This window comes from Chaetodon trifascialis, chromosome 1, assembly GCF_039877785.1.
Source record: "Chaetodon trifascialis isolate fChaTrf1 chromosome 1, fChaTrf1.hap1, whole genome shotgun sequence".
Classification (NCBI taxonomy): Eukaryota; Metazoa; Chordata; class Actinopteri; order Chaetodontiformes; family Chaetodontidae; genus Chaetodon; species Chaetodon trifascialis.
In genome coordinates, this window is record NC_092056.1 from 25,260,459 (window position 1) to 25,279,256 (window position 18,798).

At 41.2% G+C, this 18,798-nt stretch overlaps 1 protein-coding gene across 1 annotated transcript; it reads right to left on the reverse strand.

The window, feature by feature from the left end:
• Positions 1-93: 93 nt before the first annotated feature.
• Positions 94-4,021, reverse strand: cyp1a (cytochrome P450, family 1, subfamily A). The gene is made up of 7 exons (XM_070966228.1): positions 3,901-4,021; positions 2,606-3,479; positions 2,352-2,478; positions 2,158-2,247; positions 1,759-1,882; positions 1,516-1,602; positions 94-1,235 (listed from the first exon to the last, which is right to left on the reverse strand). The coding sequence occupies exons 2-7, from the start codon at positions 3,443-3,445 to the stop codon at positions 938-940; spliced, it is 1,566 nt and encodes a 521-aa protein (XP_070822329.1). The 5' UTR covers positions 3,446-3,479; positions 3,901-4,021; the 3' UTR covers positions 94-937.
• Positions 4,022-18,798: the final 14,777 nt, after the last annotated feature.

Below are 18,798 nucleotides of genomic sequence, written 5' to 3' on the forward strand. Positions count from 1 at the left end.
CCTGTTTTGCACATCATTGACTGTATCGTTTCTATATTACTGTGCAGGTGACTTATTTTTCTTTCAAATCAAGCAACTAAGAGGAACAAGACAATCAGTACAACATATTTTATTTGTATGGCTAATTACAGGATGCTCCAATTTCACGCCCTGATATGTTATATAATCATTGATATATTAGAGATAGAAATACAAAATTGTATAGTCTTGAACTATATTCCAAAAATCACTGGACCTTTTGTGGTCTCCTGATATTTCATACAGATACACAGCAAAACTAGCTCACCTCAAATATATACAAACGCTAGGCACATAAAAAATTACTTTATAAAATATAAACACTTGATATACATACAAAATCACATTTTGGGATACAAATATAGCTTCAGTGTCTTACATCCCCATATAATGTAATCAAAAAAATTAGCTTACAAGTGTGAGTGGTGTCAGATGTTAAAATCTGTTCAGTTCAGAGTCCCGTGTCACAGAAGACGCATGTTGTGTACAGTGGTCTAAATAGTAATGCCCATCCAGTAAAACATACTGTTTGTCCCAAAGATGAACAGGGTAACTTCACCTCTGAGTATTTTACAACTTCTTAGTGAGAGAAGTTTAGTTCCTCACACAACGTAGGAGAACCGAGTATATTCTTATACTTCACTGAGAAGCAGCAATCATGTGCAGGAATTTCTTACAGAATCAAAAACATGTCAGAGATATGTTCATACAAATCTAGACATCTCTGACAATGTGCGGCAGGCAACATTCATTTGTTTTCTTCAATGCCATTAGCTCTGTCAATCAAATTTGGCAACCAGGGCCTTACATTCTGAGAGAGATGCTTCTTTCACTGCCTCTTAACCTGTCGGTGACCTATACAGTGTTACAGTCAACTTACACCACCTGTTGCGTCATGCACTGTACATTCTAAATAGCTTCACTGCTCGTTCCTTGCTCGCATTGTGGCTCTCAAGTGGCAGCGTTTGTGCTTCATTGTGAGACCGTATTCTGGGGTCATGTCCAGCAGCTCTCCAGGCATCCCGTGGAATTGCAGCCTCTGGATGAGGATTGCCAGGAAGAGGTAGACTTCTTGTCGCGCAATGACCTCGCCAATGCAGCGGCGCTTTCCCATGCCAAAAACCATCACCTTCTCCCCCTCCTGCTTGTTCACCTCAGTGCCATTGCAGCTCAGGAAACGATCTGGGTTGAAGGAAGATGGATCTTTCCACAGCTCTCTGAAAGGTGCAGAGAATGAAGGAATAAGACAAATAACATGGAGACAAAAATGCAATTAGAGGTCTATATATCCTCATTCAGCCATTCAGCGTGGGAATGAATGAACACTTCTGTTGTCTTCCTTCACAGCTACCAATGGGATGTCCTTGAGAGAGGCTTGTAACCTCCCTCTGCTTTAACAGAGTTCTCTTTATTGGATGTACTGGGCAACTCTGAAGTGTGTGTGAATGTTAAGTCAATCATCTGCAACCGTGTTTGATAAAGACAAAAACAACTTACGGATCTTGGTTGATCTGCCACTGATTGATGAAGACACAGGTGTCTTTGGGAATGAAGTAGCCATTTAGAGATGTGTCTTTTGTCGAGCTGAAAAAGGACGAAGTGTTAAACCTGTTCATAGGTTTATATCACATATAGTCTTATGCTTGTAATAGCTATATTTTTGGTCCGTGAGACCTTATCATGTCATCCAACATAGGCACATGTGGCACTCTCATGAATCTGAAATGAGATGAACCTCACCAGTGAGGGATAGTGAAGGGCAGGAATGAAGAATGGCGAAAAAGCTCCAGCATGAAGGCCTCCAAATAGGGTACACTAGATCTGTCAGAGAGAAGAGGTGTGCGATCCAGACCCACATTGTCCTCTGGAAAGGAAAAGAGATCATTTGAGTATTAGCTCAGGATGAGGATGGAGGTTGCAATGTATAGCCATGTCTCACATTTTTACTCAAAAAATCTAAATCAAATATTTAACTTTGAGAAGAGCAAATGTATGTCCCTGCATTAAGTTTTACCAGCATAAGGATGAACACGCCACCTTTATATCCACTACCATCAAAGCCAGGCATTTATCTTTTACTGTCCTGTGAGATAAATGTAACATCCAAGAAAATATTTTGCGTAAAAGAGCTATACTTACTGATTTCTTGAAAAAGCCTTTCCTGAATGTCTGGGTAAGCCACCAAGTACATCACTGACCAAGACAGGGCAGTGGAGACAGTGTCAAAACCTAGAAGAGAATCATAACCTCTGTGAGGACAGATTTTTTTTTCTGTACTTGTGGAGAGGTTACTTCCAATCAGATAATTCAACAACCAGAGAAATTCCCCCTACCAGCTCCAAACAGGTCGTTGACAATTCCAACAATCTTATCGTCTGACATCTGGACATTGCAGTTCTCATCCAGCTTCCTGTCCTCACAGTGATCAATGAGGGAATCGGTGATATCACGAATATTGTTCTGAAATAACACAATTGAACAATCAAAATTAATAACTAAAAGTGGAAACAATGTCTCATTTTCAATAATAATGTGGAGGAAGAATGGACAAAATACGTTTTCAGTAGCAATTAAGCGTGTGGAGTACCTTGTCAAAGGTGGCATAGTGCTCCCCAACAATCTTTGCAACAAACGTGTTGAAGTTGGCATTGATGTCCACAAACTTCTTCATTGTTGCACTGGGCAAGAATCGAAGAATAGGGATGAAGTCTGCAGGGTTACCGCTTGCCGCCACCTGGCCAAACTCATCACTGAGGTTCACCAATCTGAGCAGTTCCTCATCATTGTGGTCGTAGCGTCGGCCAAAGCACATTCCACAGATCACATTAGCAACAGAGACAACAATGTGGCGGAAGGGGTCGAAGCTGCCGTCAGCCTTCATGACAGTGTCGAGCTGGTTGATCAGACACTCTCCCTCTTTGCAGATGTGTTCCTCCAGCATGCAGGAGTACTCTGGTGTTGTGCCGTCCAGGGTAGAGAAGGAGCGCAGGGCACTGTAGGCCAGCTTCCTGCGGGCACGACTGATGCCGGCCTGGTCGGTACCGAAGGCCAGACTCTTGCCATCGTTGATGAAGCTGAAGCTGTACAGGTCAGGTCTGCCTGAAAAATCATCCCCTTGCTTGATGAGAGCCTGTCGAACTGTTTCACTGCCACTCAGCACGACCACAGGACGCATGCCTATCTGGACCTGGAAGACATCACCGTAACGCTTGCTCATGGCAGTGAGACTCAGGTGAGGTTGGCTGCCCACCTCCAACACATTCCCAATGATAGGCAGGGGCTTTGGTCCAGGCAGCTGACGAAGCCCAGCAGGAATCTCAGTCCGGAAAAACTTGAGGATCAGGTAGACCAGACACACCACTGTCAGGGCCACTAAACTCTCAGATACTGACACTGATCCAATGAATGGAAGTATCATTAGCGCCATGATGACAACTCCTTTTTTCTAGCTTCTGCACAACCTGGGAATTAAATAGGAGGGGCATTAGAGTAGTGAAGGTAGGGAGGAAGAGAAGTGTTGTGCAACATGTTGCCTGCATGCACCATAAAGATTAGAGAAACTGTCACACAAGATTTGTTTGTTTTAATTTAACTCTGTAGGTTCACATGCCTTAAAAAACACAAACTTAAAAATGTTTGCAATGCAAAGGAGGGGGCTGTGTAAAGTTTATTATCACCATGCTATGACTCATAGAAATCTCATTAATAAAAACCATTAATTCAAAAGAATGTGCTGACGAAAAGTTGCAGCTGTAAAGTCCAAATGCTTATTAACAGTTATGCTTGCAAAATAATTTCCAGTCAGCCCTTGGCTCTTGTCACTCTGACTTTGCCTGCTCAGTTTGAAATCAATCCGTCGTTACTTGCATGTATTAAGCTTACCTTAGTAAGTAGAACGGTGTAGGAACAATGCTGTGGTCCCACAAGTGCTTGTCAGTAGTTAAGAATAGCGAAAATATGGTGCAGATAAGTTATTGTCCGAGTACACACTCCTGATGTCCTCCAAACTAAGAACGGGCTCTTGCTTTATAGAGCGCTCCGCAGCTTCATTGGATGCTGTTCATGACGTAACCTCCCTCTCTCTCGCTCGCTCGCTCGCTCTGTGTGTGTGTGAGAGAGAGTGTGTGGTGTTTGCGTGCGTGCGAACTTTAAAACAGTTTGAAGTTTCATTATCAATAAAGAAATTAATCGCGTGCTTTACGATCGCTGTTGAAACAAAGCCTCGGGTGTACGGCACTTTATTGCCCGGCTGCGTTTCATGTTTTATAGTTTATGGACAGATAAGACATAATAGCCATCACAAGTATAATTTGCACTACTATAAACCCAATCTGCGATAACAATGTCCAATTTCTCGCATGTCAGTTGCTGTTCTGCAGCTTGCTTTACAGAGGTTTGCAGCTGCAACAATTATATTGATATATTCTTTTTTTTTTTGTCAGCAATATTTGAGTTAGAATACATGCGCTGCCATCCGCACTTTGACCTCACCTGCGCCAGTGTTGTTTGCTGATGCAGAAACTTATTCTTTAACTGTCTTCTGATCCAATAATCACCCACTACGCTGTTGATATCTCATGCGCTACAAATGACTTTCCTACACCTGTCATCTTGTCGGGGTTCTCACTCAGCAGGTAGCAGCTGTTGAGCACGCGATGTTCGAGCTCAGCTGGTGCTTCTCTGTGATGATGTGATTTCAGACTGAGTTGAATCAACATTTTGTGAGAGTTCGTTATTAAGGTGCTGTGAATTTGGAGGGTTTTGTTGGCGAGCACTGTGAAGAATGATTTGTCTCTTGCGTGGTAAAAATAAACTGTTACATCACTATATTAAAGTCAATCATCTATATGTAAACGTGAGGAAACTTTCCCCTCTGGAAATAATGGAATATTGACCCGCCAAAGAACGACACCTTTACATGCATAGTTTTTCTTATTGTTGGCTTCCTGCCGTCTAAAGTCAAACCTGTTTGCTCCAGTAATAAGATCAAGGTTTGGGGTGAGAATACAGAACACTCAAATGCCCTGTCGTGCTTGTATCTGTCAGCTCTCCACTGGGTTAAACATTGGCCAGTTGCGTGAGAGCGCGGTGATCAAACCCTCACCTCCCCTTTGAGGAGGATGCTGGGGAGGGAGGGAAGGAGAGGGAAATCGTGCAGAGCTGCTGGAGTACAAGGGTATATGACTTCAATACCATTCCTCTTTGTCCCCCTTTCAAACTTTTATACCCACAGAGCATTTTCAGAGTGAGCTTTGAACAGTTGCTCTGTACCATTTGGCGCTTAGGAAGCATCATTTCTCACACATTCTTTGCATGTGAGCTGAGAAATGGCAGTTTTAAGTGTTACTGATTTTCCAAACCCTAAAACTGTTCCATGTATAGCCGATCACACCTGGGGTTTACGCAGTGCAACCACATTCGTATGGCCTCAGTCTATGCGGACTTGTGCAACAGGTGTTACACCCAAATCTGTGACCTGGGAAAGTCTGTGACGCTTCGCGATAGATAAAAGAAGGAATTTAAACTGGCCACCGGTTTCTGCTATCCCAGCTGTCCTAATGTGACTGTCTAAACAGGATCATGATGAAAGTGCTACCGCAAATATGATCAAAGTAGGATTATGTTGTGTTTTTCAAAGTAGAATAATTAGGCTCGCCTCTCTAATCTGCTTTGCTTGTATTTTCATTTGTCCATGTTCCTACTATTGCAGCTTTTACACAATCTAACCAGATGCCAAACTAATGTATTTACAGATTTGCAACAGATGTGACCAAAGATTTAAATACTTTAATCAAAAACAAACAATTGGATGTGGATGAATGCATTTTTGTATTGACTGATTTGTGTGTGTGTGTGTGTGTGTGTGTGTGTGTGTGTGTGTGTGTGTGTGTGTGTGTGTGTGTGTGTGTGTGTGTGTGTGTGTGTGTGTGTGTGTGTGTGTTTTATAGGCTGCACTTTTTGTCATCAATCATCCTAATTTACGTCATCAAGAAGCTCATTTCTCTAATAATTGTTTACTGTATTATCTGTCTGACTGCACCTGGAAATAAAATCTGAAAGGGAACAATTTTATTCAGTCTGCATTGATTCTGAGATTTGGATCCCACTAAAGCCACGTGAGAATTGATGGATGAGGGTGACGTGTAAACAGTTATATCCTTGAAATGGAATCTATGACTGCTACAGGAAGAACATACTACAGTTTTTATGTCCTAAAAAATATCCTTTTTTAAAGTGTGTCCAGGGCCCATGTACGCAGTGCGTTCTCAACCACTTTAGTGGTGGCATGTGATGTCATGAGAGGCTCAGTCCCCTTCTTTTGTTTGAAATACTACAGAATCTAGGATAATGTAAGAGTCCATCACAATTTTGATGAAAGGATACCAAGTTGGTGCTGTGGGATTGTAATTTCTGTTTGCCTTCCTTGTATGATGTATTATTTTTCCAAGGATCCATAATCACCGGTTGTCTAGTGAAATTGAACAGAAAAGAAAGACAGACAGTAAAAGTGCCTCACAACCTAAAATTAAAAATAGAATTTATTCTGTATCATATATACCGTAAATATTACTTATGCATAACCTCACCATAGCATTTCTTAGTTTTCCGGAGATCAAGTTATGCAGACGGTTGGTTCCAAAATAAAATGAAATATCATACTTTTTTTTTTTTCTATATTGTCCTATAGAATTAACAAAAAACAATCTCAATCTGTCGGTACACTATAATTTATATAGCTCGGCGTATACTTAGAAACTCACGGTTGAAGTTACTTTTTTGTGTTTAGAATAGACATCATCTTTCATCACAGAGCCAACAGTACACAAAGTCACGGGAAGGTAGTGAATTAAGGAAAGGTGCGGTAGGTAAAAGTTGTGCTTGTTCATTTCTTTCGCGTAATCCGCGCGGCTCAGCGCTGTCCTGATCCTCCCGGACTGTTTGTTGGCTCTCCGGGGACTCTCGCCGTGCGCCTCGGGGCTGCGCCTCTGGTGCTGCAGGTTGCGTGAGAAGCGGAGCTGCCGTCTAAAGGGGAGGGTCTCGGTCTTCTGGACAATCCTAAATCTGCTTGGTCAAGTCACGCGAAGGCAGCAGCCTCTGGAAAAGACACAAGGGTCTTAAACTTGCAGAACAAAGAGCGCAGGACGCGAGACTCTCTTTTTTCCCCCTGCTTGGGCACGAAGGTGCACATATTTGCGCGCTTTGGCTTCTGTAAATGCGAGGATCTTGGGGCTTTGGAGTCATGCAATCTGCCACTCAGGCTTCATTCATTGCAGTCATGCAACACGGTGGGGCAGTCACACAGGCGAGAACCCACCAAACGGCAAAACAAGTTACGAAAACTGGAACTTATAAAACAAGGTGAACGATTCGCCCCCTCTCACGCAGCGGGTGGTACAGTGGAGCCTGAGATCGTTGGAGAGGGTGCAGAGAGGCTTTCGTGGGTTCACATTCTGAGCTGATATACACTGAAATAGTTATCCACTGTAAAAATGTACTGCTACTACTAATACTACTACTACTAACAACAACAGTAACTTAACATGAACATTTTAATCAACCCAGACATATATACACCACATATAATTCATACTATTTATATCTCAGTGAAGTAGAGTATATAAACAGGTGAACCATGGTTCTGAAAACCTTTGTTATATTACAGCTGCAACAATATGCCACAGTGCCTGTTGACAGATATGAATATAGTACTATCTGTGTGGTTCTGATGGACTCAGTGCTGGTTATAAACTGCACTCCAGGTGACATCCTGTTGCTCTTGTGGGTCAGTAAAAGGAAAACACATCGTCCAACAGTTACAGAACTCAGTTCAAATTCTAAACACAAGAACAGAGAATCACTTGTCAGAGCAGACTAATTTCTAATTAACTGCAATGAAATCTGGAACAACGTCTCCAAACGAGCTCCTGTTTCTATACTGTTGTAGTTAATCTGTGTGATGTGTAATCTGTGTGTCTCTCTGGGATGAAACCTTGATTAAAGATCAGTGTGACTGTGACCTGAGGTGAGAGCTTGCTGCGTTCTCAGAGAGTGCTCAGGAGTGTGTGACAGATCACTCCAGGTGAGCAACATTCACAGCCGGAGTCAAGGCACCTGCAAATGTCACACAACTAGGATGAAAACTGCACTCCACCTTTTTAAATTCATATCGCAGGCGTTCAGCCAACTGCCCTCTCATTGGCCAAGGTTCAGTTTCTACGTGGCAAACATCACAACTAGATGATCCTGCAAGAAAAAGAGCTGGTGAAAGAGTGGGAGAATTTAAAAATGGGAAAATTCTTTCTGAGTGAAAACAGGGGGAGCAGAAGAGGAAGGATGTGGATGTGAGTCAGTAGGGAGATTCTGTGGTGAGGTAGTCTGCTAACTTCTTAAAAAGATTAAAGAGATTACAGGCTACTACGGGAACTGAAGAGTTGTGCTACTGTACAGCTGCAAAGCCGTGTGTAGAGTTTACCACAGTGAAAGCAGTGGTGTGCTGTGTCAGGATGCACAGGACGGGCTGGAATGCAGAGCTGGACGCTGGCCTGGAGGTGTGTGGTGTAGTTTGCCTGTGTCCATTTCACAGAACTGGGAGGGGGAAAAAAACAGAGAAAAATGTTTTGCCCACAGCCATTTACCTGTTAAAGAATTCTTGGACATAAAAGCAGGTGTAATGACTGTGAAGGTTGTTAGTTTCTACTCACGCAAAGGCTGTCATGTACACACCTTCAGAGCAGGTGTGTACCTCTGTTTCGCTGTCTGCGTGTCTTTCTTTGCATACCGCCGCTGTCAGGAGGTTGTTTTTACTTTGAGCAGGTATTCATGATTTAGCATGAGCTGGATGAATGAATGTACCTCTACGGCTTGTCATCAAGCGATAAAAAGCCCAAAACAAGCAGATAAAAGTAAGAAAGTCATGGTGGTGAAACAAAAAAGCTGTTGCTCATATTGTTTTTAACATTTTACACAGGCAGCATTCTTTCTCACAGGTGCATTTTAACTTTGGAGAGCATAAAATCAAAGATTAAGAACCGTTTAGATAAAGGTGTCCTCAACACAGAATACACCTGCTTTAGCGCTGCCTTTGGAGTGTCTACACCATGAAATCACTGATCATGTTACTACCACCCTGTAACAACAAAGTTGCACATATACATAGATAATTTCATGTCACTTTAAATTTGACAGGGCAGAACACTGAGACCTTTGAAATCATTTCTGTTTGTTACCTGTAACTAGGAATTAAAGAGGTGGGGTACTGGGGTACAATGTGTACCCAAATGAGTTATATTACGTGTCTTTGACTACCACATACGATATCTTTTGTATTTTAACACATGTAGAAACAGAAGACACATCGGGGAACCCTATAATTCAGAAGGATTTACTGACCATCCAGCAGCTCAATTAGCCATGCTGACTGCACGTACCTGTGTCTAATGTTAGCGAGTGATCTTAGAACATACAACATGTGAACTTCTAGGAATCACATTTGACCTCTTACCTCAAAGCCCTGCACCAAGCTAATGTGTACTGGGAAGTCGCACTGAACACAGAGTCCACACTGACATTAACCCTCCAAATGTCAAAGCAATAGACTGGGATTAGCAACTGTGATGTGATTACTTAATTTCACATTGTAATCCCATTCCTGTCCAACATTTCCCATGAGAGACCAGTTAAAAAAAATGTCAGAATTAAAGCATCAGTAGTTGAGATATCCTGACTTCTAGTTCCTCGCATGGGTCAATTTTTTGGATCATACATTTACCAACTGACTCATACTCTCACTCACAACTTCTATGGCCCGTGATGTCCGTAAAGAGCAACAAAAGTTCACCTGTGGGGGAGGTTGGGTGGTTGGATTGGGTGGCTGGATTGGGCGGTTGGTGGTTGGGTGGTTCATGTCATACATACATAAATTACATAAATTATGTCCATATTTAACACAATGATCTTTTCTTAAAACTAACCAAAGTGTGGCTGTCTCACGACATTAACCATGTGTTTAACTTTATTCTCAGCAAGCTTTATTTTGAAAGTTGAACCAGATGTCACTAACCGGATGTTAGCCCTACAGGTTGAAAATTATGCTATCAAGGTACTCAGTGACCCAAATTGTCCTGACCAAGCCTCCATATGTGACGAGCTTGGAGTGAGGATGTGCTGATTATACAGCTCAGTAGAATCGTTCATGAGACCTTACCTGCATCACCAACTGGGTTATTTTTTATCTTTTCAAACTTTGGGAACATTTGGGAAAGTCTGGGATGACTTGCAGCTGTTTTCACAGTACTGCTCCTCTTGAGGAGCTGAACTTCATGTGTAAAATTGTTGGACTGTGGACCTTTAATGTTTCCTTTGCTGTTGCATTAATTATAAACCGAATAGGTCAACCTTACTGTAAGGTAAACGTAATAATGCAGTTGCTCTGCTCTCAAAGAGAACAATGGCTTGACCAGTAGGACATCAATGAACACACTCCTGGCCTTGCGTGTGCCCGATCGGGCAACCCTTAATAGGATTATTTTGGACTGCAGGTCATGACACCTCACATGAATGTTGCGTATGACCTAATACAAACTTACAGCATATCCCATTCAATGCGTTGTGGACAAGAATTAATATGGAGCTAAAAATGATTGTGACACACACTCAAAAGATATACATTAATTAAGTTTTCGCTCAACTTCTTGTGCTGCACAAAACTACATTTGATGTTTTCCACTAAACTTTATTATCTTATCTGTTGCATGCCTTATGGTCAAAGTCGATTTTACAGTAAAACAATGTACAACTCCTTGCTGCATGCAGGGTGTAAAAGTTGTTGTTTTATTTGTTGGGGCCACACGCAGCTGTGATTATATATTACCTTGAAGGTTGGCTAAAGTGTTGATATAGTTTTCTTTCTCCTGTTGTGTCCCACTTTTTTTTTTTTTTTTTTTTTTTCCAGTATATTTTAAAACTTGTGAATGGACTAAAGCACTCCTTTACAAGTGAACCAAAGAAAATTTTGGGGGAAAAAAAATATAATTTTAGTTTTGTACTTAAAGCTGTGAGTAGTGTATTTTAGAAGTATTTTTTGTCAGGCCTATGTTTGTTGAACTTCTCTGTAAATCCTGGCAGCAATCAATAAATAAAATGCTCTGACAAAAGAGGAAAAAACTGCTTTCGTGGCATTGAAGGCCTGTTATAAGTTCATAAGTTTATTCAGGCTGAATGAAACGATTGGATGGCTTACCTTCATACCTGCCTACCTGCACACACTCTGCATGTGCACTCACTGTGCATGACTGGGGTCTTCCACACTGGTTTCTCCAGTATTACCCACCCTAGTTTTAAGTGTTATTATAATAATGGATCATCATTATTGATGTATTACAATCTAAGTGGTACTTAAACGTTGTTTCTGGTCATTATGGAAGTAGTTAACTCCTTCATACACTCTTGTATAGTTTGACATAAATCAATGCATCATATTTTGTAAGGCGATCATTTGTTTGGTGTAAAAAATGGAGTGGAGTAAAAGTACAATATTCCCCTCTGAAATGTAGTGGAATAGAAGTATTAAGCAGCATAACATGGAAATACTTTAGCAATGTAGAAGAATTTGAAATGTTTTGTATAATGTAACTCACTTTAGGTGCACAACCAGTGTTCAGATTCTGAACTTTTATGAGTATTTTATTTTATGAAACATGCCTATTGCCTTCAATAAAGGCAGCTGTGAAGCTCTGCTCAATGTAACTCAAAACCAGTATCAAACTAACATAGATGTTAAGGTTTAGGATAAGATAAGACAAGACTACTGATCCCACACCAAATCAACAAGTATTACAAAAAGCAAAAACAGTTGCACAGAATTGTCAAGACAGAAAATCAACTATGTATATTATGTACAGATTAGAAAAATACTATATGCCATAAAAACCCCATCCCATCATAAAAATGCTACTGCCAATATTATGAGAAAACTACCTCCCTACTATGTCATATGTCGCATTGCACTTGAGAAATACTTTGTATATGTATATGCACAATGTGCATGTTGAGAAATGAAAAGCAATACATACAGCAATCATTCTCCTTGTAATTAATCTGCAAATGAGACATGATAAGACTGCGGTTTATCAAAAGGCCAACTGCTGGTGCAACAGGTGATTGCACTATTTCAGAGGACAGAGTCAAATGGATCTTACGTAAGTTCGGGTCAAAACAGAGACCGTCAGGAGATAACAGGGTCAGAGCGGGTCACCGTGTGAGCATCAAAATCAGCTGCTGATATGTCAAACACGGGACAGCGTCCTCTTCAAGTATTGTGTGTGTTTGCATGCCGGAGAGAGACAGCCCTGTCTCACTCTCTTTCTCTCTCTTTGTCTCTCTCTCTCTCTGCGTGTGTGTGTGAATGGGTGGGGGTACCGGATCACCTTCCCTTCCTGACCAGGCGTGAATACCAGATTAGTAACTGAGCTAATGGTTTCCCCTCACTCCCACCCCCACAACCCTCCTCCGTCCTTACGCAAGCCAGTATTTGCGCTCTGAGGCAATAACAATAGTTGCGTGCGGAAATATCTCGGTCATCCATCTTTCTGTCACCTCTCCCTCTCTAGTGGATCACGAAGGTGTCATAACTGAGTGTAAATAGGTTGGGCCAAGGAAGGGGAGCTCATAAAGGGAAAAGCCTTTAGATGCGTGTCTGGGGAGAGTCATGAGCAGTACAGCACCAAAAAAAAAACAAAGTAAAAGAAGAAGCAGACACGCGAACACGTTGGATATTTGGCTTAGTTTCAGCTTGATACAGCAGAATGAATATAACTTATAAATACGAAAGTATTTGTATGAAGGTTGTTCATCAAAAATGCAACATAGTTGTAGAACAGTTTTCCATTGAACATTAGAAAGACGAGTGTTTTAAAAAAGCAAAATGGAATTAAAATACACTTTCAGTCAAAACATCTGAAACAATCAAAGAATGTTGGTACTCCAATAACCAGAACATGGAGCATCCCTGAATATTTATGAAGTTACAACTTGCACATCCGTGATGTGAATCTCTTGTAGCACCACATGCCAAAGGTAATGCTTTATCCTGATGGATGTATCCATTAGACGATGGAGACACCGAGGTCATAAAGGGACAGACATAGTCAGCAACAACACTCATATTTAGGCTGTGGCATTTAAACAGTGCTCACATGGTTGGTAGTGCTTGAGAAAAAAGGTGCCTTTCTGTGTGGAGTTTGCATGTTCTCCCTGTGTTCACCTGGGGTATCCTCCTTAAAAAAAAAAAAAAAAAACATAAAACACATGCAAGAAGATCACCACCTGACCAATGGTGACAAAGAGAACTGGGTCCCGCTGCTGTCGGCTGGCAGCCCACCGCTCCTGGTCTGCCGCGGAGGAAGGACGTGCCGGGATGGGTTAAATGCGGAGAAACGAATTTCACAAATGCATGGCATGTGCAGTTTCCCCCTGTAACTCTATGTGTGACTGTGACTAATAAAGGGATATCTTTCTCTTTCTTTCTAATGAGCCCAAAGTTTGCCAAGACAATACCCCCCACACCATTACAACACCACCAGCAGTCAAAACTGCTGACACAAGCCAAGATGGATCCTTGCTTTCACGCTGTTCAATATTCCTTTATTCGTCCCTCGAGGGGAAATTCACGCCAAACTCTGACCCTGTCGTCTGAATGTCACAGCAGAAATACAGACCTGGCAACATTTTTGCGGTCTGTATATGTTATTGTGTATGTTAGCATAAAATGCATTATCCATGCACATGGCGTTTTCCTGCTTTGCTAAGCTTACTTCATTGGCAAACACGAATACTTTGGCCTGTTCTGGCTTCATTTAATCTGTGCATAATCAAGAGTATGCCTGTGTTCTCTAACATAATGCTCGAAAATAGGATACAACATAATATTCAGCATCAACCAGACCAGCTAATGACAATTAGGCTGTATTCTAGGCATAGTTTCAAGTAAACAACATAAAGAGCCCATGAAAAGGTCTATTCATTGCATCTACCTACATAAGACAATATTCAGACTGTCATGGATAGGCCCGTATATAAGATATCACATTAAAAAAACTAGAAAAAACATGTGTAAAGCAGAAGATAAAGTATTTTCAAAACATATTTTGAACACATAATGTATTCTTGACAAAATGAGAAAAAGGGTTCCTTTGTTCTTTAGGACACCTATGCTAAATTTAAAGCACTGAAAGTCAGTGTATGTTGTTCAAGTTTTGTGGTGGTGAGACAAATCCTGACTGCAAGCAGCTTCACACATCTTCCACCTGGCACTGCGAGTGAGTAAATTGGGTAAATTGAGGTCATGATCCCAATTAACTGTCTGGCCATGGCCGCGTGCTGGCACCGTGGAAAAAGAAAAAGAAAAGAAAAACTTTCTGCCATATTCAAGGAAAATATTTAAAGCTGCATTATTAACTTTGAATAAAATGACAAATCCAGAACCTTTGGTTTTACGTTCATGTTTTCAGTCTTGTTTCCAGCGTCGTTTGCAACTTTAGATGGTGAAGATTGGACTTAACTCTAATCACTGCCCTCTAGTGGATAAATATTGATTAATGCAGCTTTAAAGCGAGCAACTTAAGACTGGGAAAGATGTGGAATGCACCAAAAACACCTGCTTGGAACATTCCACAGGCAAACAGGTATCATGGTTGGGCACGAAAGGGGCATCCTGGAAAGGCTCAGTCATTCACAAGTAAGGATGGAGAGAGGTTCACCACTTTGTGAAGACATGATTGGATAAAGGAAATTACTAGATGGGCTCAAGAACACGTCGTAAAACTGTTGTTGGTAAACAGTTCATTTCCAAATGATTGCATTCTCTAATATTGAATAATATTGTTTGAAATGAAGTATTTTTTTGTATGCCCTGTAGGTTCCTATATTCCTGTAATATTGAGCCGTGATTCACTACGGCTGCTGATCTCAGTTTGTGGTGACTCTTATTTTGTCTTTACAAGCCCATTTGTTCTCTATAGGTTCAATATTAGAGTATAGTTTTGCTGTTGCATTTGTTCTGGTAGCCAGCCCTTTTTTTTCTATGGGGAAATAAGATATGGATAAGCTTGGCACGCAAAACAAGTCATGCATGACAGAAATTAACCTCTTTTGCCCCCTCCACACACACACACACACACACACACACACACACACACACACACACACACTGCCCCCTCCACAACCTTCATTCTCTCTGCAGTGCAAACCAACGGGCCATCAACCAGCCTATGATCTCCGGGTTAATCACAGAGACTGATTTTAGCAAAGAGGTCTCACTCTGATCCATTTTCTGGAGACCATAATGAATGGGTCAGAATAATTGCTTGGAGTGGATTTGCATCACTGAAAATGTAGCTATTCGCACAAGTAAACAATGAGAAACTTGTTCGTTGCACTCTTTTTAAAAAGTTTAATTTCATTTATTATCATTTTTGGTGGTAAAAGCAGCCAAGATACACCAGCTGTCTAATGACTTGCTCTTTACTTGCCCTTTACTGTGACCGAAATTGTCTTTTTGGATTTCAAGTCCATTCTTATCTTTTCATGTGGAAGTGCATGAATGTGTAGTCAGCTGTGAACTCTGCCAAAATTAATCACCACACTTGAATAACAAAAACTAATAAGGATGAATGAGGTAGGATAATCTAGCCAAAGAATTATCTAAATACACAGATGGTAGATTGTAAGTCCTAAACATTCTTTGCAAAAGTGCATAGTTTCAGGTTTCCACTCGTAACCCTATCATTGGCTGGTTGATAGGGTTGGTTGATGGAAACTTCATACATTGTGTGTTTGTATGCTAAATGTGGTGTGAAATGAGAGAAAAAATTCCATAGACATGATCAAAGTGTGTAAGCCAGCACCAAAACTCTCTGATTTCCGTTGGAGACCTGCATGCTGGCTTGTAAAGGCACAAGTTAAAGATTTATAGATGGGTCATATTACCATTGAAACTGTTTCTAGCATCAACAGAGTGATACTGTTGCCAAACTTTTTTTGCCTACTGAGTGGTTCCTCCCTCAATAGACGAGCTACGGGTTAATCATTGTGCATTGCGTGCAGACTGTGTTTGCTTGGACAGAGCCAAGGGTCGGGAGGTTGTGTACAGAAAGAGCTGAGGGAGGTATCAGTCACCCTTTTCTATCAAAACAATCATGGGTCGTTTTTTCAGACAGCACGCTAAGTTGTGTAAAATAAAAGGAAGAGAAAGAAAAAAGTTTGCAGTTATGTATTTGCAGGGCAACTGTGCTTTTGTACTATATCAGCTGGGCCACTTGGACGTGCTTTATACTATATTTTCCTAAAGATGAATGTTCAGAAGTAGGTTTCCAGGCCAGAAGTTTTTTTTTGTCAGTTTGCTGGGATAACACAAGACACAAAATGAGGTTGAAATAATACTGTGGAATAAATGAAAACCTCTCACTCTGTACACAGAAGCTCCCCATGGTGACATAATAAGATAAGATGTTTTGTGCAATCCAAAATGATCCACTTCAGCATTATCTGACCTGCTGCCCTTATTGTTAAAGATATGGATATGTTTGGGCCTCTAAAACACTCTGTGAAGGTGAAGTAACGCTTGTGGACTCAGTCAAGCAAACTAACATTGGCTGATAGGAGACAAGACACAAACCCTCAGTCAGCAGTCTAATACGTACATCCATCCATCTGCCACACGTCTACATGAACATCACAGTATTTAATGCTTTTTAAACTGAACCAAACATAAGTGGTTTTAAACTGAAACTAATCTGAAGTGACTAATGCTGTTTGTCTTGAGAGTCTTGTGTCTGCCCTCTGTCCTCCACGTGAGCCCCCTCTGTAGTAAAAACAGAAATGATAGACAGAAAAACCAAAATTAAAAAAGCAAATGATCTGACTAACAGACAAAGGGTAAATTCTTTGCTGTGCACTATGGAGTACATGGAGCTTGATGAGACTGGCCATGGTCATCATTCTCCAAAACTCAATCTAGAGAACACAGTCAAGGATAAATAAGGTGAAAACAGAACCTTTCTTGTGTGAACTCATGTGGAGTGCTCCTCCATGCATGATAATATCCCAAATATCTTGGTTTCAGGAAGCTGCAAAAGCTCTTATAATGGTTCAGAGAAACCCAAATAAGCTAGCTGTAGCACTCTTACGCAAACCAAGCATGTTTGTCCATGTTTCGGTCACTGTCCTCAGGCCTAATCACAGTGATGATAAACAATGTAATGCTGATCTGTAACCTGAAAAGACTGTGAAACCCTAAAACAGTAATGTGGTGGATGAATGTTTATTACATCCTTCTGTTTTACTGCTAATCAGGTAAAGCCAAGTCTAGTAGAGAGGTAATAGAGAAGTAACACCTACAATCACAAAACAAATGAATCACAAGAAGATGAAGGCTCTGGAGATAAATGATGCTTGAGCATGATCTGCCTCCACTGTTGGTCTGAGAGATGGACACAAACCTGTCAACAATCCTGTCAAATCTGCCAAGTGTAAGTGCACCCAAGAGGCACAAAAACATGCTCCACCAATGGCTGCATTTATATCATGTCTGCAGTATATTTTCAGAATCATAATGTGTCAGTGATGTGTACATTTCCTTCAAGTAACACATATTTAAACTAAGTGCTGAATTTTTCTGCCCTTTAGTGTTTTCATTATATAATGCAGGGATGTTCACAGCATTTCACTTTCAACCAGGTATCTGACTCTGACCACCTGACTGTAGTCACTTACTGTAGGAACTACTTAACCCAAATCCTTGTTGCTTTGATATTTCAAATAGTGCTGTGTCATGGACCAAACAGCCAAGGCACCAGGACACAGGCTTTTGGATGGGAAGTGTTAAATTTATTTCTCTAAAAAAAACCCCCAAAATTTAACAAAGGCAAATGAAGACCACCAACTTAACAAAGTAACAGGCCCCATAAAGGAGGTCAACGAAACATAACTCTACTGAAAAATAGGGCTAACAAAACAAAATGCAAGTATGTATAATAAAGGACTGAACCAATAAACAAACACAGGGGCCACTATACTAAACAATAACTCAAACTCAATACAAAATAACCCTGAACCCCCCTGTGTTGTCAGAGCAGTTGGTCTGGTCCTTGGCTTGGGCCTCTGCATAAAGTCATGCTCCACCCTCAGTCCCATCTTTTGTCCAAACCAGGAAGAGCTCAGCAGGTAAGCAGCAGGTAGACAAGTCAAAAGAAAGAAAAAGGAATTAATAACTTAAATCACATGGCACTCTGACAAACGATGGAAATTAGATGTGCTTCAACAAACATATGCAAAATTGTTAATAAAACAAATTCCCAAATCAAACTTTGTGTCGTATGTATTGAAGTGGCTGCAAATGAAAGCAGCTTAACATGTGGTGATGTGGCTGAATGTGACAAACCTAACTTAATTGTGTGGCTCTGGCTGGAGCCATCACACACTCCCCCCCTTCAGAGCTCCCGCTGGGACAGCGAGAGAAGTAATCTGCTGCACAGTTGTCGTTTCCTGGAATGTGATGGATAGTGAAGCAGAAGGGCTGCATTGCCAGGTACCACCGTGTTATCCTCCCATTTGTGTCCTTCATTTTCTTGAGCCACTGGAGAGCCTTGTGGTCAGTCTCCAGTGTGAATTTTCGTCCCAGGAGGTACTACTTGAAAGAGTACAGGACCCACTTGATTGCCAGGGCCTACTTCTCCACTGTTGAGTACCGGACCTCCCTCGGGAACAGCTTACGGCTGATAAAGG

Bases quoted from the DNA above. Each gene is read 5' to 3' on its own strand.
- cyp1a (XM_070966228.1), bottom strand. From the start codon at position 3,445: ATGGCGCTAATGATACTTCCATTCATTGGATCAGTGTCAGTATCTGAG. The intron at 2,248-2,351 runs GTAGGGGGAATT...ATTCTCTTCTAG, and splicing joins CAACGACCTGTTTGGAGCTG to GTTTTGACACTGTCTCCACT. The intron at 1,603-1,758 runs GTGAGGTTCATC...GTCCTTTTTCAG, and splicing joins CCCTTCACTATCCCTCACTG to CTCGACAAAAGACACATCTC.